The sequence below is a fragment of the Aotus nancymaae genome, unplaced genomic scaffold, assembly GCF_030222135.1.
Source record: "Aotus nancymaae isolate 86718 unplaced genomic scaffold, 86718_ANA_hifiasm-v0.15.2.pri h1tg000076l, whole genome shotgun sequence".
Lineage (NCBI taxonomy): Eukaryota > Metazoa > Chordata > Mammalia > Primates > Aotidae > Aotus > Aotus nancymaae.
The window spans coordinates 219,690-239,187 of NW_026988491.1; the positions used below are offsets into that span (position 1 = coordinate 219,690).

A 19,498-nucleotide genomic window follows, 5' to 3' on the forward strand; every position below is an offset into this window, starting at 1 on the left:
AGATGGAGGAGGGTGGGTGGGGAGGGAAGGAGGAAGGGATCACTTTAATTTCAAGCACACTCTTTTTGGGGTACATAAGCAAAATGGCTGAGGAAACCCTTGCACAAGGAAGCCACCCTTGTTTCTAACACACACACAAATTTAAATCCATCCAAATATCCATCAGTGAAGCTCTAGAGTGTTGGCAGGGGGCCCCATCTCTTGATCTTTGGCATATACTTGAGTGTCGAGAAGGGTGCTGACACTACCTACTGTTGGTGTGATCAGCTTCCTGTACAGATGGAAAAAAAAAAACAAAAACAAAACCAGAGGCTCAGAGAAGTGAAGTAACTTGTCCCAGGCCACACAGCAGTTAAGTGGCAAAACTGGTATTTGAACTGAAATCTGGCCCATTACCCAACAGGTAGTGGCCCATGTTCTAGGAGACCATTCTGGTAAAGAACTATGGAGGTGGGGAGAAATCTGAGGTACAGGGACCACCTTTGGAAGCTTCTGATCTCTGTAGGGAGATTGGACACTGTGATCCAAGACTGGGGAGTGACGGGGTACAGAGGGAGGACTGGGGAGGAGGCCCAAGGTGTCCTAGAGGAGGCGCTGGCCACAGCCCAGCTTGGGGGATGGTCGTGCATTTGGTGGGCTCACGAGGGGAGGTGAGGGCATTCTCAGCAGGCCACAGCATGGACAAAGGTTTGGAGGTAGGAAAAGCATGGGATGTTGTGAGGAGCACGTAGAAACTGACTTAGCACCGCCCTGTGTGATGTGGTGTCAGCAAACCAGGCCCCAGATTCCACCTTTGCCACTTGCAGACTGAGTGATGCAGGGCAAAACCTTTTACCTCCCTGTGCCTGAGTTTTCTTTTTTTTTGAGACAGAGTCTCGCTTTGTGGCTCAGACTGGAGTGCAGTGGCACGACCTTGGCTTACTGCAACCTCCGCTTCCTGGTTTGAAGTGATTCTTCTGCCTCAGCCTCCTGAGTCACTGGGACGATAGGCTTCTGCCACCATGCCCAGCTACTTTTTGTATTTTTAGTAGAGACAAGGTTTCACCATGTTAGCCAGGCTGGTCTCTTTCTCTTGACCTTGTGATCCACCCACCTCGGCCTCCCAAAGTGCTGAGATTACAGGTGTGAGCCACTGCGCCCGGCCTGAGTTTTCTTGTCTGTTAAAGGGACTAGGTGACTAGTCTGGAAGGGGATGCTGCAGAAAGGAAACGCTAGGATACTGTCAGCAACGGTCGTGCAGTGAGGATTTGCCTCAAGTTGAGAGTGGTAAGTGGTGGAGTCAAGCTTTGAACCCATGTGTGTTCCCAAGAGGCCAAGCTCTCTTAACACCATGTTCAGGATCACGCAGACTTGGCGTCTGAATCTCCATGCTGCTTCTTGCCTGCTGTGTGTAAAGCAGTCTCTTGGCCTCTCCTAGCCTCAGTTTCCATGCCAGAGTTAACAGGGATTCCAGCCCCAAAGCACCATTGTTAGACTGAATTGAAATAAAGCACCCAGCTTGGGCTGTCCCCGTATGCTTCCGGAGAAGGGTTTCATTTATCCCCACCCACAGGCTGATATTGTAGCAACAGTGGAAGAAGGAAGAGGCCGTGGAAATGTGACACTGTCTGTTTGCCAGCACCTTGCTGCTGGCCCGCTGGTGGTGGGGGCATCGGGATGTTGCGGCGTGGGGAATTCTGGGCTCAGCTCTGTCCCATGGCCCAGCCTTGGACGCCCGCCTGGGGCACGAAGGCCCCAGCAGTGCTGGTTGTCAGGGGATCTGTTTTCTCACCAAGGGATTGGGAAACCTTGGACCAGCTTCCCGGTTTCTCTCCCGTCTCCTGCCCAGAGATCTTTGGTTCTTGATTTTTTAAAAAAAACAAAGGTAAAAACACACCAACACAGAAGGAAAAAGTGTTGGTGGTTAAAATTTCAAACCTTACAGGGGCATAGAAAATAAAAGGTTGACAGCCCCGTTGACAGCCACCATTACCCTTTTTTTTGTCCTTCTGGACATATCACATATATGTGCATAATTGGCATATACTTTTCAAATTGCAGTAGTAGCAAAGGCTTGCATAAAATTTGAAATACTATAGAAACATGGTGTAGAGATATCTCCTTTAAATGCTGGGTGTGGTGCACAAACCGGGGAACACCCCTCCAGGCCCATTAGGGGTTTTTAGCCATGGGCGGTTTTGCCCCTGGGACATATTTGGCAGTGTCGGGAGACATTTTTTCGTTGTCGTTGTCACAGCCTGGGAAGAGGTTGCTATTAGTATCTCGTGGGCAGAAGCCAAACATGCTGCCCAACTTCCTACAAGGCACAGGACAGCCCCCACTGCAAAGATTGATCCAGTCCCAAGTGTTTGCAGTTTGCAGGTTGAGGAGCCCTGGTCTAGACACAGACACAGATATAGGGAAATATATAAGCTTTCTATGGAAACACGACAACAATCTACAGAAAATCTTGCAGCTTAGTGATTTTACTTAATAGTTATTGTGCATAAATAATCCCCTTCTTTTTTTTGTTTTTTTTTTTTTTGAGATGGAGTTTCGCTCTTGTCGCCCAGGCTGGAGTGCAGTGGCATGATCTTGGCTCACTGTAACCCCCACTTCCCAGGTTCAAGTGATTCACCTGCCTCAGCCTCTTGAGTAGCTGGGACTAAGGCATGCACTACCACGCCTGGCTAATTTTTTGTATTTTTAGTAGAGACGGTGTTTCCCCATGTTGACCAGGCTGGTTTTGAACTCCTGGCTCAAGCAATCCACCCTTCTTGGCCTCTCATAGTGCTAGGATTATAGGCATGAGCCACCGTGCACAGCCTCCCCTTCTTCTTTTTAATGGTTGCAAAATACCGTATTATGTGACTGAGCCGAACTTGTTTTCACCTCGATGGGTATTTGGGTGGATTTGAATTTTTGTGTGTGTTAGAATCAGGGGTTGTACTGGGCACGGTGGCTCACGCCTTGTAATCCCAGCACTTTGGGAGGCCAAGGTGGGTGGATCACTTGAGGTCAGGAGTTGGAGAACAGCCTGGCCAACATGGTGAAAACCTGTCTCTACTAAAAATACAAAAATTAGCTGGGCATGGTGGCATGCACCTGTAGTCCCAGCTACTCAGGAGGCTGAGGCAGGAGAATCACTTCAACCTGGGAAGCAGAGATTGTAGTGAGCCAAGATCAGGCCATGGCACTCTAGCTTGCGCGACAGAGCAAGACTCAGTCCCAAAAAAAAAAAAAAAAATAGAAAAAGAAACAGTTGCTTCCTTGGGAGAGGGTTTCTTGATTTACAGCCAAAAAGGGTATGATTGTAATTAAAGGGATCCCTTCCTTTCTCAATCCTCTGTCTCTATTCTTCACTTAAACATTTATAGAAACTGTTTCCCAGAGCCAGTTGTAGTATTTCATTTATTTAAATTGTTTATTTCAGTTTTAAGAGAGAGATTTCACACAGCTCCACTCCAAAAATACTTAAAAACATATAATAAAAATTTCCCTAATACCTGCCATGCTTACATTTCTTCCGCCTGGTAGTCACTTTTACTCCTTTTTTGGGTCCATATTCTTTTGGGGTTTCTTTGTGAAAATACAAGCAGATACAAACACATATTTTCATTTGTGCTTCAGTTTTCCATAATAGAGAGCATTTTCTCTAAGTGGTTGAAACTTTGGCTGCTTAATAGGGGTAACACCAAGAATCCTAAAAGATAGCAATGCGTGCGCCCCACTCCAGGCCAGTTAGGTCAGAATCTCTGGGGTAGGACCTGCCTTTGTTTGTTGTGAAAGCTCCCAAGGGGAATCTTGGGTTGGGCATCTCTGCTGAACCAACAGATTTTCTACCTTTCTGTTTTTCATATAATGTGTCTTTTTTTTTTTCTTTTTTTTTTGAGACGGGGTCTCGCTCTGTCACTCAGGCTGGAGTATAGTAACGAGATTGCGGCTCACTGCAGCCTGAACCTCCTGGGCTTGAGCAATCCTCCCACCTCAGTGTCCCAAGAAGCTGGGACTATAAGCACATGCCACCACGCCTGGCTGATTTTTTTTCTTTTTTGTAGAGACAGAAGTCTCCCTATGTTGCCCAGGCTGGTTTTGAACTCCTGGGCTCAAGCGATCCTCCCGCCTTGGCCTCCCAAAGTGCTGAGAGTACAGGCGGGAGCCACTGCTCCCGGTCTGGGAGGGTTTTTGGATTCAGCTCACAGAGAGCATCCTTATTTTTTTGGTTGCTTGTGGATATAGGAAAGTGTCTTTAACCCTTTCCAGTGGATGGTATTTCCAATCCTTTGTATCACAAACCATGTATACGTATCATTGTGCACACCTGTAGGTATATCCACAGGCTCAGCGTGGCGACTGCCCTTCTAAGGCCATTTCTATTTTCTTTCTGTAACCCACATACTTATGCATCACCTGCTTTTCTTCCAGGATGTTGGTTCTTTTCTCATTGATTTCTTAGAGCTGTTTGTTAGGAGATGAACCTTTGTACTGGTATCATTTGATTTCTTTCTGGAAACGGCCCCAGACTGCATACCGGGCAGCCCTAGGATTACACCCTGCCTTGAGTGACTCTGGGCACCTCACCAGACCTCTCTGAGCCTTACTTTCCTCATCTGTAGAATGGGGCTCCTGCCTGCTTCATGGACTTGTCAGAGATTTATCATGAGGTAGCATGTGGTCAACCCTTTACCCAGGAGCTGGGGTGAAGAGCTTGACGAAGTCAGAGGGAACCCGAGCCCTCTGTTCAGCCCATGCCAGACCCTGTTCTGGGTCCCAGGGCCCCTAGGCAGGACCTAGGTGTGGCTAAGCCCACCATCTCAGGCTGTGTGACAGCTACTTGTCCCTGGCGGTGATTTAAATTTAAATTAGCTTAAATTAAATGCAGTTAAAAATTCAGTTCCTTAGTCACTGTGTCCCCATTTAGATGTTCCAAAGCCACTCATGGGTCTTGGCCACTGTATAGGACTTGCAGGACATCTCCATTTACTATAGAATATTCTGGTGCTCAGCGCACGTCTAGAGAGGCAGGCAGGCAGGCCTCCAGCTGGTGAATGAGTGAGGTTATTCATGGAGACTGTGTTAAGTCCTGGAGGTGAGAGAAAAGGGTGACGGGAGGTCAGGGATGGGCTCTGTGGGCAGGGACCTGAGAGATGCTATCTGAGTGATGGAAGGAAAACATCTGGGAGCTCAAGTGAAGATGCCCCAGTGTGGGGATGAGCTTGTCCTGGGATGCTTGAGGGATTCCAGGGACACAGGGGTGTGGGTCCCAGCTGAAGTTGAGAGGTGGGTGGCCAAGGGCACGGGAGCCACAGAGGGTTCTGAGCACTGCTGTCCTGCTTGTGTCTTAGAGAACCCATCACCCAATCAGCTGCTTTGTGTGGAGACCTAGGGTGGAGGCAGGGAGTCCAGTGAGGAGGCTGCTGTGGTCTTTAAGGCTTAACAGGGCTTGCACCAGGGTGGTAACTGTGGAGGTAGAGAGAAGTAGACAGGTTGGTGGCATTTTTTTTTTTTGGCAACAGCTTTATTGAGATATAATTTATGCCGCATACAATTTGCCCATTTAAAATATACAATTCAGTGGTTTTTAGTATATTCACAGAGTAGTGCAACCATCATCACTCTTAATTTAATTATATTTTTTTGAGACAGGGTCTCACTCTGTCACCCAGGCTGGAGTGCAGTGGTGCAGTACAACTCTCAATTATAGAATATGTGTTTTGTTGTTGTTGAGATGGAGTCTTGCTCTGTCGCTCAGACTGGAGTGCAGTGACGCAATCTTGGCTCACTGCAACCTCCGTCTCCTGGGCTCAAGCAGTTCTCCTGCCTCAGCCTCCCAAGTAGCTGGTATTACAGTTGCACACCATCACTCTTGGCTAAATTTTTTGTATTTTTGGTAAAGACTGGGTTTCACCATGTTGGCCAGGCTGGTCTTGAACTCCTGACCTCCAATGATCTGCCTGCCGTGGCCTCCCAAAGTGCAATTTTAGAATGTCTTTATCACTTCCCTCCAGAAAACCCTGTACCCAGTAAGCAGTCACTCCACATTCCCCGCCTTACCCTTCAGTCCTGGGCAATTGCTAATCCACTCAGAGATTTGCCTCTTCTGGACATTTCACATTTCATATCAATGGAATCAGACAGTATGTTGTCTTGTGACTGTCTTCTTTCACTTGAAAGCATGATGCTTTCAAGAATCAACCATATCATAACATGGATCAGGACTTTACTCCTTTTTTATGCCTGAATAATATTCCAGTGTTTGGGTAGACCACAGTTTATCTCTCTGTTCATATGTTGATAGGCATTTGAGTTGCTTCTGCTTTTGAATCTGAAGAATAATGCTGCTGTGAACATTCATGTACAAGTTTTTGTGCAAACATATGTTTTCATTTCTTTGAATATATACCGAGGATTGGAATTACTAGGTCATATGATAACTTTAGTTTTCGCTTTTGAGGAACTGCTAGACTGTGTTCCAGAGCAGCTGTACCATTTAGCATTCCCACCAGCAGTGCACGAGAGTTGTAGTGTCTCTGGATCCTAACCAACAGTTGTTACTATCTGTGTTGTTTATGATAGCCATCTCAGTAGGTGGGACCTGAAGCAGTACCTCATTGTGCTTTGGATTTCCATTTCCCTGGTGGTGAAGGATGTTGAGCATCTTTTCATGGGCTTGTTGGCCATTTGAATACCTTCTTTGGAATGATGCCTATTCAGATTCTTTGTCCATTTTTAATTGGGTTGTCTTTATTATTGAGTTGTCACTGTTCTTTATATATTCTGGATATGAGTGCTTTATCAGACATATGATTTGCAGAAGTTTTCTCCCATTTTGTGGGTTTTCTTTTCCCTTTTTTTCTTTCTTTTTTTTTTTTTTTTTGAGACAGAGTGTCATTCTGTCGCCTGGGCTGGTGTGCACTGGCGTGATCTTGGCTCACTGCAACCTCCATCTCCTGGGTTCAAACGATTCTCTTGCCTCAGCCTCCTGAGTTGCTGGGAATACAGGCATATGCCACCTTGCCCAGCTGATTTTTGTATTTTTAGTAGAGAGAGGGTTTCACCATGTTGCCCAGTCTGGTCTTGAACTACTGACGTCAAGTGATCCACCCTCCTTGGCCTTCCAAAGTGGTGAGATTACAGGCATAAGCCACCGTGCCCAGCCTCTTTTCCCTTTCTTAATGGTACCCTTTAAAGCACAAAAGTTTTTAATTTTGAAGAAGTCTATTTTATCTATTGTTCTTTTGTTATTTATGCCTTTGGTATCATGTTTAAGAAACCACTGCCTAATTCTAGGTCTTAAAGACTTACACCTATATTTTCTTCTAAGAGTTTTGTAGCTTTAGCTCTTACGTTTAGGTCTTTGATCTATTTGAAGTTGTTTTTTATATAGGATGTCAGATTCGCAGCATGTTTTGCAGGTAGAGTCTCAGCTTTGCTGATGGGGTGGAAAGAAGCGGGGAAGAATGGAGGGCAACTGGAGGGTCTTGGCCTCCCCATCTGAGGGATGGGTGGGCAAGGTGGGAGGAGCAACTGTGGAGATAATGGAATTAAGAGGCATGTTTTGAACACGTGGATCTGAGACGATTGTGAGCTTCCAAGATGTTGAGTGAGCAGTGGGATCTCCGCGTCCAGAGTTCCAACACTGAGAAGCAGAATTGGCAGGCATCTGGGTGTAGATGGGATTTATTTAAAGCCATGGGGGGCGTGAAGAGAGATCCCAGAGGGAATGATGTAGCAAAAGGAGAAAAGGCTCTGTGGCTGGCCTGGGACATGCAGGGACACTGATCCAAAACAGCTGGTGGGGAGGTAGGAGGAGAACCAGAGGGTCTTTGAAGGCATCCAGAAAAGAGGCCGTGAGGGAAGGGACCAGAAATCCATCCTTGCTCTTCCTGGTGCTGTGTTCTTCAGCAGGCCCCTCCCCTCTTGGGGCCTTCCTTTCCTTGTTCATGCAGGGAGAGTGTGAAGCACATAAAATATGCATCCTGGAGTCCTGGCCTGTGAATGTTTCCCCTATATATAACTAAATGGAAAAAAACAGCAGGATTTCGATGTACTGAAGGTGCTGTGCTGTTCATGCACTGTTTCTCTGTGTGTACGTGTGTGTATGTGTGTTTGGGTGCATAAAGAGATGATTAAAATAAGGTCACCAAGAATGACCACTGGCAGTAATGAGGCCGGCCAACATTTATGGAGGGGTCCCCAGGTGCCAGGGATGGAGGAGGCTAGGGGGAGCTAAGCCAGGTGTCCAGGATTTGTGCACGTCTGCCCCCTAGTGGCGATACTGTGTCATGTACTTTCTGTGTGCTGTTCCTTAACCCCTAGAAGCTGAGTGCTGTTATCATAGTTCCTTTCCCAGATAATTGAGACTCAGAGAGGTTAAGGCACTCACCTGATGTCACACAGTTATTAAATGGCTGAGGCTGGGTCACTTGAACCCAGAGCTACTGCCCTACATGTTATCTCTGATCATTAAGGTAGGGGGATTTCTGGGGGGGTTTTCTTTTTTTGCCCTTTTTGTTACAGAATGGACTCTTGGTGTCATATGTTTTTTCCTGTACATGAGAAGACTCCCAGTAAAGTACTTTTCTTGTGCTCTGTGCCTCAGGTGCTGCCATGGGACCTGGAGAAAGGGGATGCCCCCCAGGAGAAGGAGCGGCTGCTCCAGCAGATGTCCCCTGTGGCCTTAGTCCCCCGGAGAAGCCACAGCTTCTCCAAGGACAGGAGGAGCGGACCCTTTGTGGTGAGTGATACTGCATGGCTGGAGAGGAACGCCCGGGGGTGCTGGTCGCTGGACACTGCTGTGAATGTGACTGGTGGAGCATCCAGATGGCCCAGGGCCCTGAGGGTGTCGAGGGTAGCAGGCAGCTGTCCAGGAATCTGATGTCACCTGACTAGCTGTGTCGTGGTTCTTGATGTGGAGGGTGTTTGGTGGCTCTGCTGGGGAAACCCTCCTTCGTCTTGGGTTTCCAGCCCAGTGTGGAATAGTAACCCCACTGCCTGGCATGGAGTGGTTAAGGGAACATACACTGGTGTTGGAAAGTCCTGGGTTCGAATCCCAGCACTGTCTTCTGTCAACCTCTTTGAGATTTTGGGCAGTTTATTTAATTTTGTTGCCCTTCAGTTTCTTTACCTGGAAACTAGGATCTTGATTCCTGTTTCTCTAGCTCTGTTGCAAGGATGGAATAAAGTGTGTGGGGGGCCCAACACGTCATAACACACTCAGGAACTGACAGTCATGGGGATAACAGGAGGCAACAGAAAGCTGGTTCCAGAGCGAAATTGCTTGGGTTCAAGTCCTGGATCTACGTACATTTCATGTGTGGCCTTTGGCTGGCCTCTGGCTTCAGTTTCTTTGTCGGTAGAATGGGGATAATAATCGTATCTACTTAACAGGGCTGATGTGGTTGAGAGAATGCATGAAGTGCTCGTAATTATTACTGTTGCTGTTACTGGCACGACTGTCCTTATTTCCAAGTCTCCCTCTGGCCTTACTTATCTCTGTGTCTTTGTGCCTTCCTCCTCCCCATCCTGTTTCCTTACTTGCGAAAGGAGGTGAGTACTCACTGAGCAGGCCCCAGGGGCAGCTGACCCCTCCAGAGCCTCGGTGTGCCCACGTGGGTTCCAGGGCCTTGCCACTTCCAATGAGTTTCTTTTCAGACTTTAGTTCCATGCTGTTTGGAGTTTTGCACTTGCCCATGAAGCCCCTTCCCAGCCCATGTTCCATACAGGGGCGTTGAAGACAGGTGGCTCCTAAGAAGCGACACTTCTGCTCACAAGAGCCTCTTTGGTTGCTCAGCTCCATGAGTTTCAGGGAGACCTGGGCCTGGTCTCACGTGTTGGAGACATACAATTCTGCATTGAAGCTCCATGGAAAGTCCATCCATCCCTTCCAGTTTTATGGCCATGGACAAGAAACTTTGCTTCCCTGAACCTCAGTTTCTGTTTCTGTAAAATGGGGGTAAAGAAGATACCCTGGTGGGGTTTGTGCTAGGAATGAAGCAGAACAGCCACAGCGTGAGCCTGACCATGCGGCCGGGGGTGACAGGCTGGGGAGTTTCTGTTTCTGTAAAATGGGGATAAAGAAGATACCCTGGTGGGGTTTGTGCTAGGAATGAAGCAGAACAGCCACAGCGTGAACCTGACCATGCGGCCGGGGGTGACAGGCTGGGGAGGAACTCAGCTCCCAGTGAGGTGTTTACTGGGCAGCCGGGGAAGTTTCCTTGAGGATCCAGATCCCAGCCACAGATTCACACACATTTGAAACCTGCCTGGATTTTTTGATAAACATTCCCTTCCACTAGCTTCTTTCTCAGCCATTTCTCTAGTACCTCTCAGATAGCTCTGACTCAGCTTATCTGATTGTACTTGAACTTTTCTGTGTCTGTGTGAAGAAGACAGAGGTGATGGGGAGAGAAGCACTTAAAACCTGTCTTTTTAGAGTCTCTGCTTGCTGGCATCCTCCTTGGTTGCCCAGCTCCTCCTCTGTTACTCTCTGTCATTGAAGAGCTTTTGTCCTTGGAGTCCTTGGGTAGCTTGCCTTGGCTCTTTCATTCTGGCCTCTGAGGCCCCTGCCCCACTCCTGCCTGCTTGATTTTCTCACCTCCAGAGGTAGGTGGGTGGAGGGACTCAGGCTGAACCCGAGAGTGCTGGGGCCTCAGACCTCATTTCTTGCTTTTGGGACTCATGCCTGCAATTCTGGGGGGTGGCCACAAGGAGGAGGTGGTGTTCAGCACCTATCCTGGTGGCTTCAACAGCCAAGCCCAGAGGGACCTTTTAGTGTTGGGCTCTGGAGGCTGAAAGAAGGGGCTTTAAGTTCTAACTCTGCCCCTGTGTGACCTTGGACAAGTGACTTCATGGACGTCACTGAATATAAGTTTTTTGTTCTGTAAGATAAGGATGGTCCTGTGTGACCTCAAGAGTATATTTGTGAGTAGTGAATGAGATAACACAGAACATAGTAAATTCTCAATGTCTCAGCTGCAGGGGTAGCTTTTCCTTCTTTTTCCCTCTTCCCTTCCTCCCTTCCCTGATCCTTTCCTTTCTTCTACTTCCCCTTCCCTTTCTCCTCCTCCTCCTTCCCTTCCTCTATTCTCCTTTTTTTCTCACCTGTCCAGTTCTCTCTTATTATAAAAGGGGAAAGTGAGACCTGGAGAGAGGACCTGACTTCGCCAGGGTGACCCACAGAGGAGGGCTGGGGTCCTGAGCCCCTGCCGGCTGCCCCTGTTCCTCTGGAAATGGGTCATACATTCCTTGTGTGTCTCATGAGGTGTTTGAAAGGGATTCACTGATCAGTGTGTCTGCTCTGATTCCCATCACTGCTTTGGTGAATGACTTTGTGCTGTTACTTTCCAGTTTAAGTTCATGTTCGTCTTCACTTTTGGAGTCTCTCAGGCCTTGTTAATTCCTACTTCAGCCTCATATTAGAGACCATGAACCCTATTTTGCAGAGCAGGAAAGTGAGGCTCAGAGGGATTCAGCCCCTTGCCCAAGGCCACACAGCAGCTAGGGGAGCTGGAATGGAAACGGGGCCTATCTCGCTCCAGCCTTGGCCCTGGGCCCTTCCCACCCTGGACCTGTGCTTTTGGCGTATGGCCAGCCCCTGCCAGCCCGTCTCTCCCCTGGGCCTGCAGCACTCTCTGCATTAGCTGCATGAGGAAACAAGACACCCTGAGCCCTGGGACTCCTCCTGGGGCTGAGAATGTGATATTTGCTCAGCCCGGAGTTGGCCATCAGCTGCTCTGTTGCTGCTGTCTTCCAGAGGGTGCCTGGGACCTGCCAGGCCAATGCTCTGCTGATATGCATAGCCCTACCACAGTTGCTGAATGACAGACCCTGCCATTTGCTAGAGGCCTTGAGTCAAGTGAGTTTATCACTCAGTAAAGTGGTAAATTCTATAAAGAGAATAATGATAGCAATAATAATGCTTCAAACTTACTATGCTTACATGTAGTATAGATACTATTATTATTCCCACTTCACAGATGGGCAAACTGAGGCTCAGAGCCATTAAGTATCTCTCCCACGTTCTGGGTCTGCAGTCCATGCTCTTAAGTATCTGCTGAACTTTCCACTCCTCTTATGTGGTAGCCCAAACGAGATGATGCTTACAAACGAGGACAGAGCCCAAACGGGATGATGCCTACAAAGCTCTTAGCACAGTGCTTGACACCAAGAAACAGCTTAATAAATCGTTGCAGCTTTTTAAATTGTTATTATTATTTTGAGAACAGAGCCCAAATGAGATGATGCTTACAAAACACTTAGCACAGTGCCTGACACTAAGAAATGGCTTAGTAAATCATAGCAGCTATTATTATTATTATTATTGGAGATGGGGTGTTGCTATGCTGCCCAGGCTGGAGTGCAGTGGCATGATCTCGATTCACTGGAGCCTCTGCTTCCCGGGTTCAGGCGATTCTCCTGCCTGAGCCTCCTGAGTAGCTGAGACTACAGGCATGCACCACCACACCAGGCCAATTTTTGTATTTTTAGTAGAGATAGGGTTTTGCCATGTTGGCCAGGCTGGTCTCAAACACCTGACCTCAAGTGATCCACCAGCCTTGGCCTCCAAAAATGCTGAGATTATAGGCGTGAGCCACTGCGCCTGTCCTATTATTTTATTACTATTTACTGCCAGGTTTTTTTTTTTTTTTCTATGCTCTCCCGAAGAGCTGATGGGGAAGACAAGCATCCCTAGTCTTAGAAGTTTTTCTGCAGTTGAGGAGATAGGCCTGGTTCAGGGAAGTGTCTTGTCTGTAGTTCTGTGGCCTCCAGAGGCAGGGCTGGGGCTGGAGTTCAGTCTTCATGACTCCTTGGCCAGTGCTCACTGTTTTTCCCTGTCACCTTTGTTCCTCGCAGGGTTCCCCTGGGGACCCCAAGTTCACATGGCGAATCCAAGTCCTGTGTCAGGCCTCCTCCCTCCCCTCTTTTCCCCAGGAAGAGAGCTTTGGTCTGCATTCTTGCAGGGACCATAAAACACAGTGACTTGGTTGTGGACCGTGACCTTGAGTCACAGTTTACTCTGGAGGCCTATCTTGTGACGATGAGGGCATAGATTGACCAGCTGTGAGGTCTCCCTGCTGTGGGTGGCGGGGAGGGCCTCTGGTAGTCTCTAGAATTTTTTCCCAATCCCCGAAACCTATTGGTCAGCATGTGCTGGCTCATTTAGTCGAGTTTATTTCTTTTTGCCCCTACTATGCGCTAGGTCCTGCTTGAAGGGACCTGGAGATTTTCCCCATTAGCCTCCTGGAATTCACAGCCCAGGAGTTTGAAGATGATCTGGGAGGGTCCAGTTAGGTGCAGGAAGTAGGAGGGGAGGCATTTGGGACTGAGAGCTCACACAGGCAAAGGGGGGTGCTTGGGGGACATTGAAGAGACCAGTTGGGCTGAGGTGGAGTGTTTAGGGATTTGGGTCCTTTTTTTGACAAATATTTGTCTGCACGTGCTAAGTGCTAAGCTGGCCAGTGGGCTACAGTTATGACTAAGGCATAGACAATTAAGAAGGTAGGTAAATAGGCCAGGCACAGTGGCTCACGTCTGTAATCCCAGCACTTGGGGAGGCCAAGGCGGGCAGATTGTCTGAGCTCAGGAGTTCGAGACCAGCCTGGGTAACATGGTGAAACCCTGTCTCTACTAAAATGCCAAAAAAAAAAAAAAATTAGATGAGAGTGGTGGTGCATGCCTGTAGTCCCAGCTACTCAGGAGGCTGAGGCAGGAGAATCACTTGAACCTGGGAGGCGGAGGTTGCAGTGAGCCGAGATCGCACCGCGACACTCCAGCCTGGTTAACAGGGTGAGACTCCATCTCAAAAAAAGGAAAGTAGTTAAATAATTGCAGTGGGTTCTAATAGCTACCTTTTCCCCCCTTAAGCAACAGAAGTTTACTTTCTCACAGTTATAGAGGCTAGAATTCCAAGATGAAGGTGCTGTCAGGTTGGCTTCTGATGAGGCTCGTCTCTGTGGCTTACAGCTTGGTCCTTCCTTTGTCTTCGCACGGCCTCTCCTGTGTGTGCAGGGTGGGAGGTGGCGGATAGGTAGATATCTCTGCTCTCTCTTCCTCTTCGTTTGCCAGTTTATTATAAAAGATAAGATGTAGAAGCAGAGATGCACAGGGTGAGGTATGCGGGAGGGAACACAGAGCTTCCATGCCCTCCCCGGGTGCGCCACCCTCCAGGAACCTCCCCTGTTCAGGGATCCGGAAGCTCCCTAATAGCTACGGTTTACTGAACATTTACTGTATGCCACGAATTATGTCATGTGCTTTAATTGAATTTAAGTTTGTTTAAAGTCTCCCTGGAGGAAGGAGGGGTGTCTCCACTTGGGGAGGGCTAGCAGAGAAGCAGGAGTTCGAGACCAAGGAGTTTGAGTTCTAAATACTGAAGGTTGAGCAGGTGTTTGCCAGCTAACTGTGATCTAGGGAAGAGTGGTTTGCCCCTGATCGAGCGAACAGCATGGGCAAAGGTTTCGAGGTGTGGAATTGTACTGCATACAGTGGATGTCATCTGGAGTCCTTTCAGCCTTACTTCCATGTGATGTTCCTGGACACTCGCAGTGTTTGGTTTAATGCTGAGCTCAGACTTTCCCCCATCTCTCACTGGTGAGACCATGGCCCTTCACTTCTGAGGCTGGTGCTGTGTCATCATCATGCCAGCATCTTTGTAGGCAGTATCTGCCAGGGCAAAGGTTGGGAGGTTTGAGAGCATTTGGACCCAATGACTCTGTTATTAAAACTAGAAAAAGGAGGGGAGAAATACTAGGATTGTGCTGACAGCAGTGGTAATCCTTGTGAGTGTAATCAACTTGAAATAAGTAGGAACTTGTGATGTGGCCCCCCCAAGAGCATATCCTGATGCTGGTTAGAGAGTCCCTCTGGATTTTAGTTAGTTGACAGGAGTCCAAATGAGAAGGAAACAATCAAAATGAAAGACCTCACAAGGACTGCTGAAAGTAACTCATCAAAGGTTGTGACTAGAAAAACAAGCTGTGGGCTGGGCGCGCTGGCTCATGCCTGTCTTGCAGTGACTCAGGAGGCCAAGATAGGAGGATTGCTTGAGGCCAGGAGTTCCAGACCAGCCTTGGCAACATAGTGAGACCCCTGTCTCTAAAACAATAAATAAATAAAAATTTAAAAATTAGCCAGCTGGGTGTGGTGGCTCACACCTGTAATCCCAGCACTTTGGGAGGCCGAGGCGGGTGGATCATCTGAGGTCAGGAGTTCAAGAGCAGCCTGACCAACATGGAGAAACCCTGTCTCTACTAAAAATACAAAATTAGCTGGATGTGGTGGTGCAAGCCTGTAATCCCAGCTACTCAGGAGGCTGAGGCAGGAGAATTGTTTGAACCCAGGAGGCGGAGGTTGTGGTTGTGTGACTTTGAGTGGATTGACATCTCTGTGCCTCAGCTTCCCCATCTCTGAGCCTGGGATGATAACAGAGCCTACTTGTTGGAAAAGCAGTGAAATGAGATGAGTTCCTGTGAACGAGGCATAATGCACAGCGCCTGACACCTAGTAGGTGCTTTGTGAGTGTTGGCTGTTGTTGCTGTGACTATGTTAGATGCTGAGTTTCTATGTGGCGATGCTGTGCTAAGCGCTGCACAGATACTATCCCCTTATCCCTCTTCATGTCCCGTGTTCTACATGAAGTTCCATTTCCTGGCACTTTCCCCCTGAGTAACTTCACTATATTGTGAAGTGCCAAGAAGATGCCCATTTAAGAGATTCTGAACCTGAGGCTCAGAGAGGGCAGCTGACTGGCCCAAGGACACACAGTGAAGACACAGTGATGGCTGGATTGAATCCGACCTGAGAACTCGTCCCTTGCAGCTTGGGAGGAGAAATGCTGTTTAGCAGGGCAGGATCCCGAGGTGGAAGAAGGACGCCTGGCTTCGGTTTCAGCAGTGCCACCTGGAGCTCTGGGGCTCTTTGGGTTCCCGGGACCAAGGCCACTGAGGGCCCCCAGCTGGATGCCGACACGCCTGCTGAAGAGATGACAGGGACACCTGTGGTTGCAAAAGCCTCCCTGGTGGGGCTGGGCCAGCATCTTGGCGCGCGCGCGACACCTGGTGGAACAGCGCGGGATTGCGGGCGCTAGAGGCTCCCCCTCACTGTTGGAAGGAGACGCAGGAGAGCGTCAACATTTTCCACCTGTTAACTAACCCATTATCCCAAACGCACTGCCGCCATCACACAGATAGGAAAACCGAGGCCCAGGAAGGTAACGTCACATGTCCAGTGTGTGCTGCTGGGCATTTTTTCTTTTTTTGATGCAGGGTCTCACTCATTCGCTTAGGCAGAAGAAGGGCAGTGGCATAATCACCGATCACAGCAGCCTCGACCTGGGCTCAAGCGATCTCCTGCTTCGGCCTCTCAAACACCTAGGACCACAGGCATACGCCAGCACGCTGGCTAATTTTTGTATTTTTTGTAGAGACGGGGCTTTGCCATGTTGCCCAAGCTGGTTTGAATTTCTAGGCTTGAGCTATCCACCTGCCTGGGTCTCCCAAAGTGATGGTATTACAGGCATGAGCCACTGCACCCAGCCTCGTCCCTCTTTTGAATGGAATCCGTCCTAGCGCCCTGTGGCAGACATGAGTTATGGAGAAAGCAAGTTTAAGACTTCAGGGTGTGGTGAAGGAACCAGATTCCAGATCCAGCCCACCAGTTGGAGCTTAGATTTCTTCTGGAAATGAAAACAACCTTCATGTCTGTGTGGCTGAGCCCAGCCCGCGTGGTCTGTCGCACATGCAGAAGTGCAGCGGGTGGCACAATTATGGCTCATAGTGGCCTCTACCTGAGCTTAAGTGATCTCCTGCCTCGGCCTCCCAAGAACCTAGGACCACAGGCATGTGCCCCAGGCATGGCCAGAAGTGGGGGTGCTGTAATTGGAGGATAGACATGTGGTCAGTTCTGAAGATCTGTCTGGGTGAGCGCTCTGATGAAGGGGCAGAGAGAGACGTGGAATTGGTGTACAGTGATACCGTGGGGTGACAAGTCTTTGTTGGGTGAGCATGGAGGGGGTCAGCATGTTGCAGGCCAGAGGAGGAGGAGATTGTAAGGAGCTGGACCCACAGGAGGAGGTGGATTTTGAGGGATGGATTGCTGCAGGCATAAAGAAAGGAAGCTTTGCTGGGTGTTGGCTTTCGCCTGTACTCCCAGCTACTCAGAGGCAGAGGTGGAGGCGGGAATAATGCTTGAACCTGGAGTTTGAGATCAGCCCAGGCAAAAGAGTGAAACCTCATCCCTAAAAGAAGTTTTCAGGCCGGGCATGGTGGCTCACACCTATAATTCCAGCAGGAAGGGAGGCCGAGGCAGGCAGATCATGAGGCCACGAGTTCGAGACCAGCCTGGCCAATATGGTGAAACCCCATCTCTACTAAAAAATACAAAAATTAGCCGGGCGTGGTGGCATGTGCCTGTAGTCCCAGCTACTCCGGAGGCTGAGGCAGAAGAATAGCGGGAACCTGGGAGGCAGAGGTTGCAGTGAGCTGAGATCAGGCCACTGCACTCCAGCCTGGGAGACAGTATGAGACTCTGTCTCAAAAAAAAAAAAAGTTTAAAAAATTTAACCAGGTGTGGTAGTATACACCTGTGGTCTCAGCAACTCAGGAGGCTGAGGCAGGAGGATCACTTTAGCCCAGGAATTTGAGGCTGCAGTGAGCTATGACTGTGCCATGGCACTCTAGCTTGGACAAAGAGCAAGACGCTGTCTCAAATAAATAAATGAATAGTTAGCTAGATAGCTAGGAAGCTGTGGGGAATGGTCAAGAGGTGAGAGGGCTTAGTTTCTGTGGCTGGGCCCCTCCATGTGCAGGAATCCAACAGCTGTACTGCCATTGGCTCTGCCTACTACCTGCTTAGCAAGAGTGGGAAATAGGCTTCATATCAGGTGCCAACTCCAGTTGATGGATAATGCCCAAGTGGTGCAGTGTGTTGAAAAGGACTCTGAGACCACATCCAGGCCCAGAGGGAGATGGTGCTATAATTGATTAGTGATGTCTGCCAACAGTATGGGTCAGGGAAGGGGGAGATATGAGTGTCAGATATTTGCTAACCCTGACTTAGTGGCTGTGCTGCCAAATACACACCCCCACACACCAGAAGATGCTTTGGAAGACTTTACTTATGACTCTCCAAATCTCGGAAATATCCCAAGAGCCCCAGAATTTATTACATATATGGTTCAACCAACAAAATGCTTTTCCTCTGTTTCTAAATCTCTTCGTGGCTATTTATAACTAGCCTTCCTAGCTTCTTGAGGCCAGTTTTTTCTTTCAGGGTTGTGGTTTCCAAACTTTGTTGCACATTAGGATCACTAAGAGAGCTTTTCAAAACCTGGATGTCCAGATCACATCCCAGAAATTAAATCTAAATGCGTGGGGGCAGGGCCTGGGCATCAGCATTTTTTAAATAGACTTTACTTTTTAGAACAGTTTTAGATTTACAGGAAAATTGGAACGATGTACAGAGTTCCCATACACCCACACCCAGTTTCCAGCTATCATCACCATCTTGCTTTAGCATAGTATGTTCATTAACATCAATGAGCCAATATTGGCTCGTATCTCCCCCTTCCCTGACTCGTAATGTTGGCAGACATCACTAATCAATGATAGCACCATCTCCCTCTGGGCTTGGATGTGGTCTCGGAGTCCTTTTCAACACATTGCACCCCTTGGGTGTTATCCGTCAGCTGGATAGTAGTTTGAAAAACCTGGTCAAACTACTCCCCGGTCAGGACCCAGGGCAAGATGAGCAGTTCCCAAACTGTGCTGTATCCCCTGGGGATCTCTAAAAATGCTGACACCCAGACAATAGGGGGGCATCCTAAAAATAAATACCTGACCAAGACTATTCAATTGTCAGGCTCATCAAAAACAAAGAAAAGTCTGAGACTACATCCTGGATGGGACATAACACTAAAACTGAGAAAATCCGGAAAAGCTATGAACTTTATTTAATGAGAACGTGTCAATATTGGGAGGGACAGGAAGAGTGACCTAGGGAGCGGCCTGAGCGAGGCCAGGAGGCTCGACAGCTTGTGTAGCAACAGTGACTTGCTGCCCTGGCACGTGGTTCCTGGGAGGGACCCCGGTGCGTTCTAGGGCCTTGAGTTATGTGTGTGTGTCCCGGTGAGGACGAGTTGTTTATATAAAAAGGAGTTAGCACCCTGAAGAGTAGAAGAGAAGAAGTAATTTCTGTGGCCCAGTGATCTGTTGTTATAATGAACCACCCAGAATTTAATGGTGTAACACAGTCATGGATTCCATAGGTCTTGAACTCCCGACCTCAGGTGATCCGCCCACCTTGGCCTCCAAAGTGCGTGGATTACTGGCGTGAGCCACCACGCCCGGCCTATGGATTCCATAGGTCAAGAAGCCAAGCAGGGCTTCCTGGGTACAGCTCTTCTCTGCTGGGAGCCCTGAACAGCTGGGTGGGAATCGTTTAGAAGCCTCATCACTTATGTCTGGTGCCGGGGCTGGGATGACTTGAAGGCTGGGCTCCTGGGACTGGTGACCAGAGCACC

At 48.7% G+C, this 19,498-nt stretch overlaps 1 protein-coding gene across 2 annotated transcripts in view; it reads left to right on the plus strand.

Moving 5' to 3' along the window:
* The window catches only part of KIAA1671 (KIAA1671 ortholog), a 168,073-nt gene that overhangs the window by 15,796 nt on the left and 132,779 nt on the right, over positions 1–19,498 (plus strand). Inside the window, exon 5 of one of the 2 annotated variants that reach the window (XM_012454097.2) lies at positions 8,582–8,716. The exons of the other annotated variant lie outside the window; for it this stretch is intronic. Coding sequence (XP_012309520.2) covers positions 8,582–8,716 — 135 coding nt within the window. The remainder of the gene's footprint in view (positions 1–8,581; positions 8,717–19,498) is intronic. 2 annotated transcript variants of the gene reach the window in all.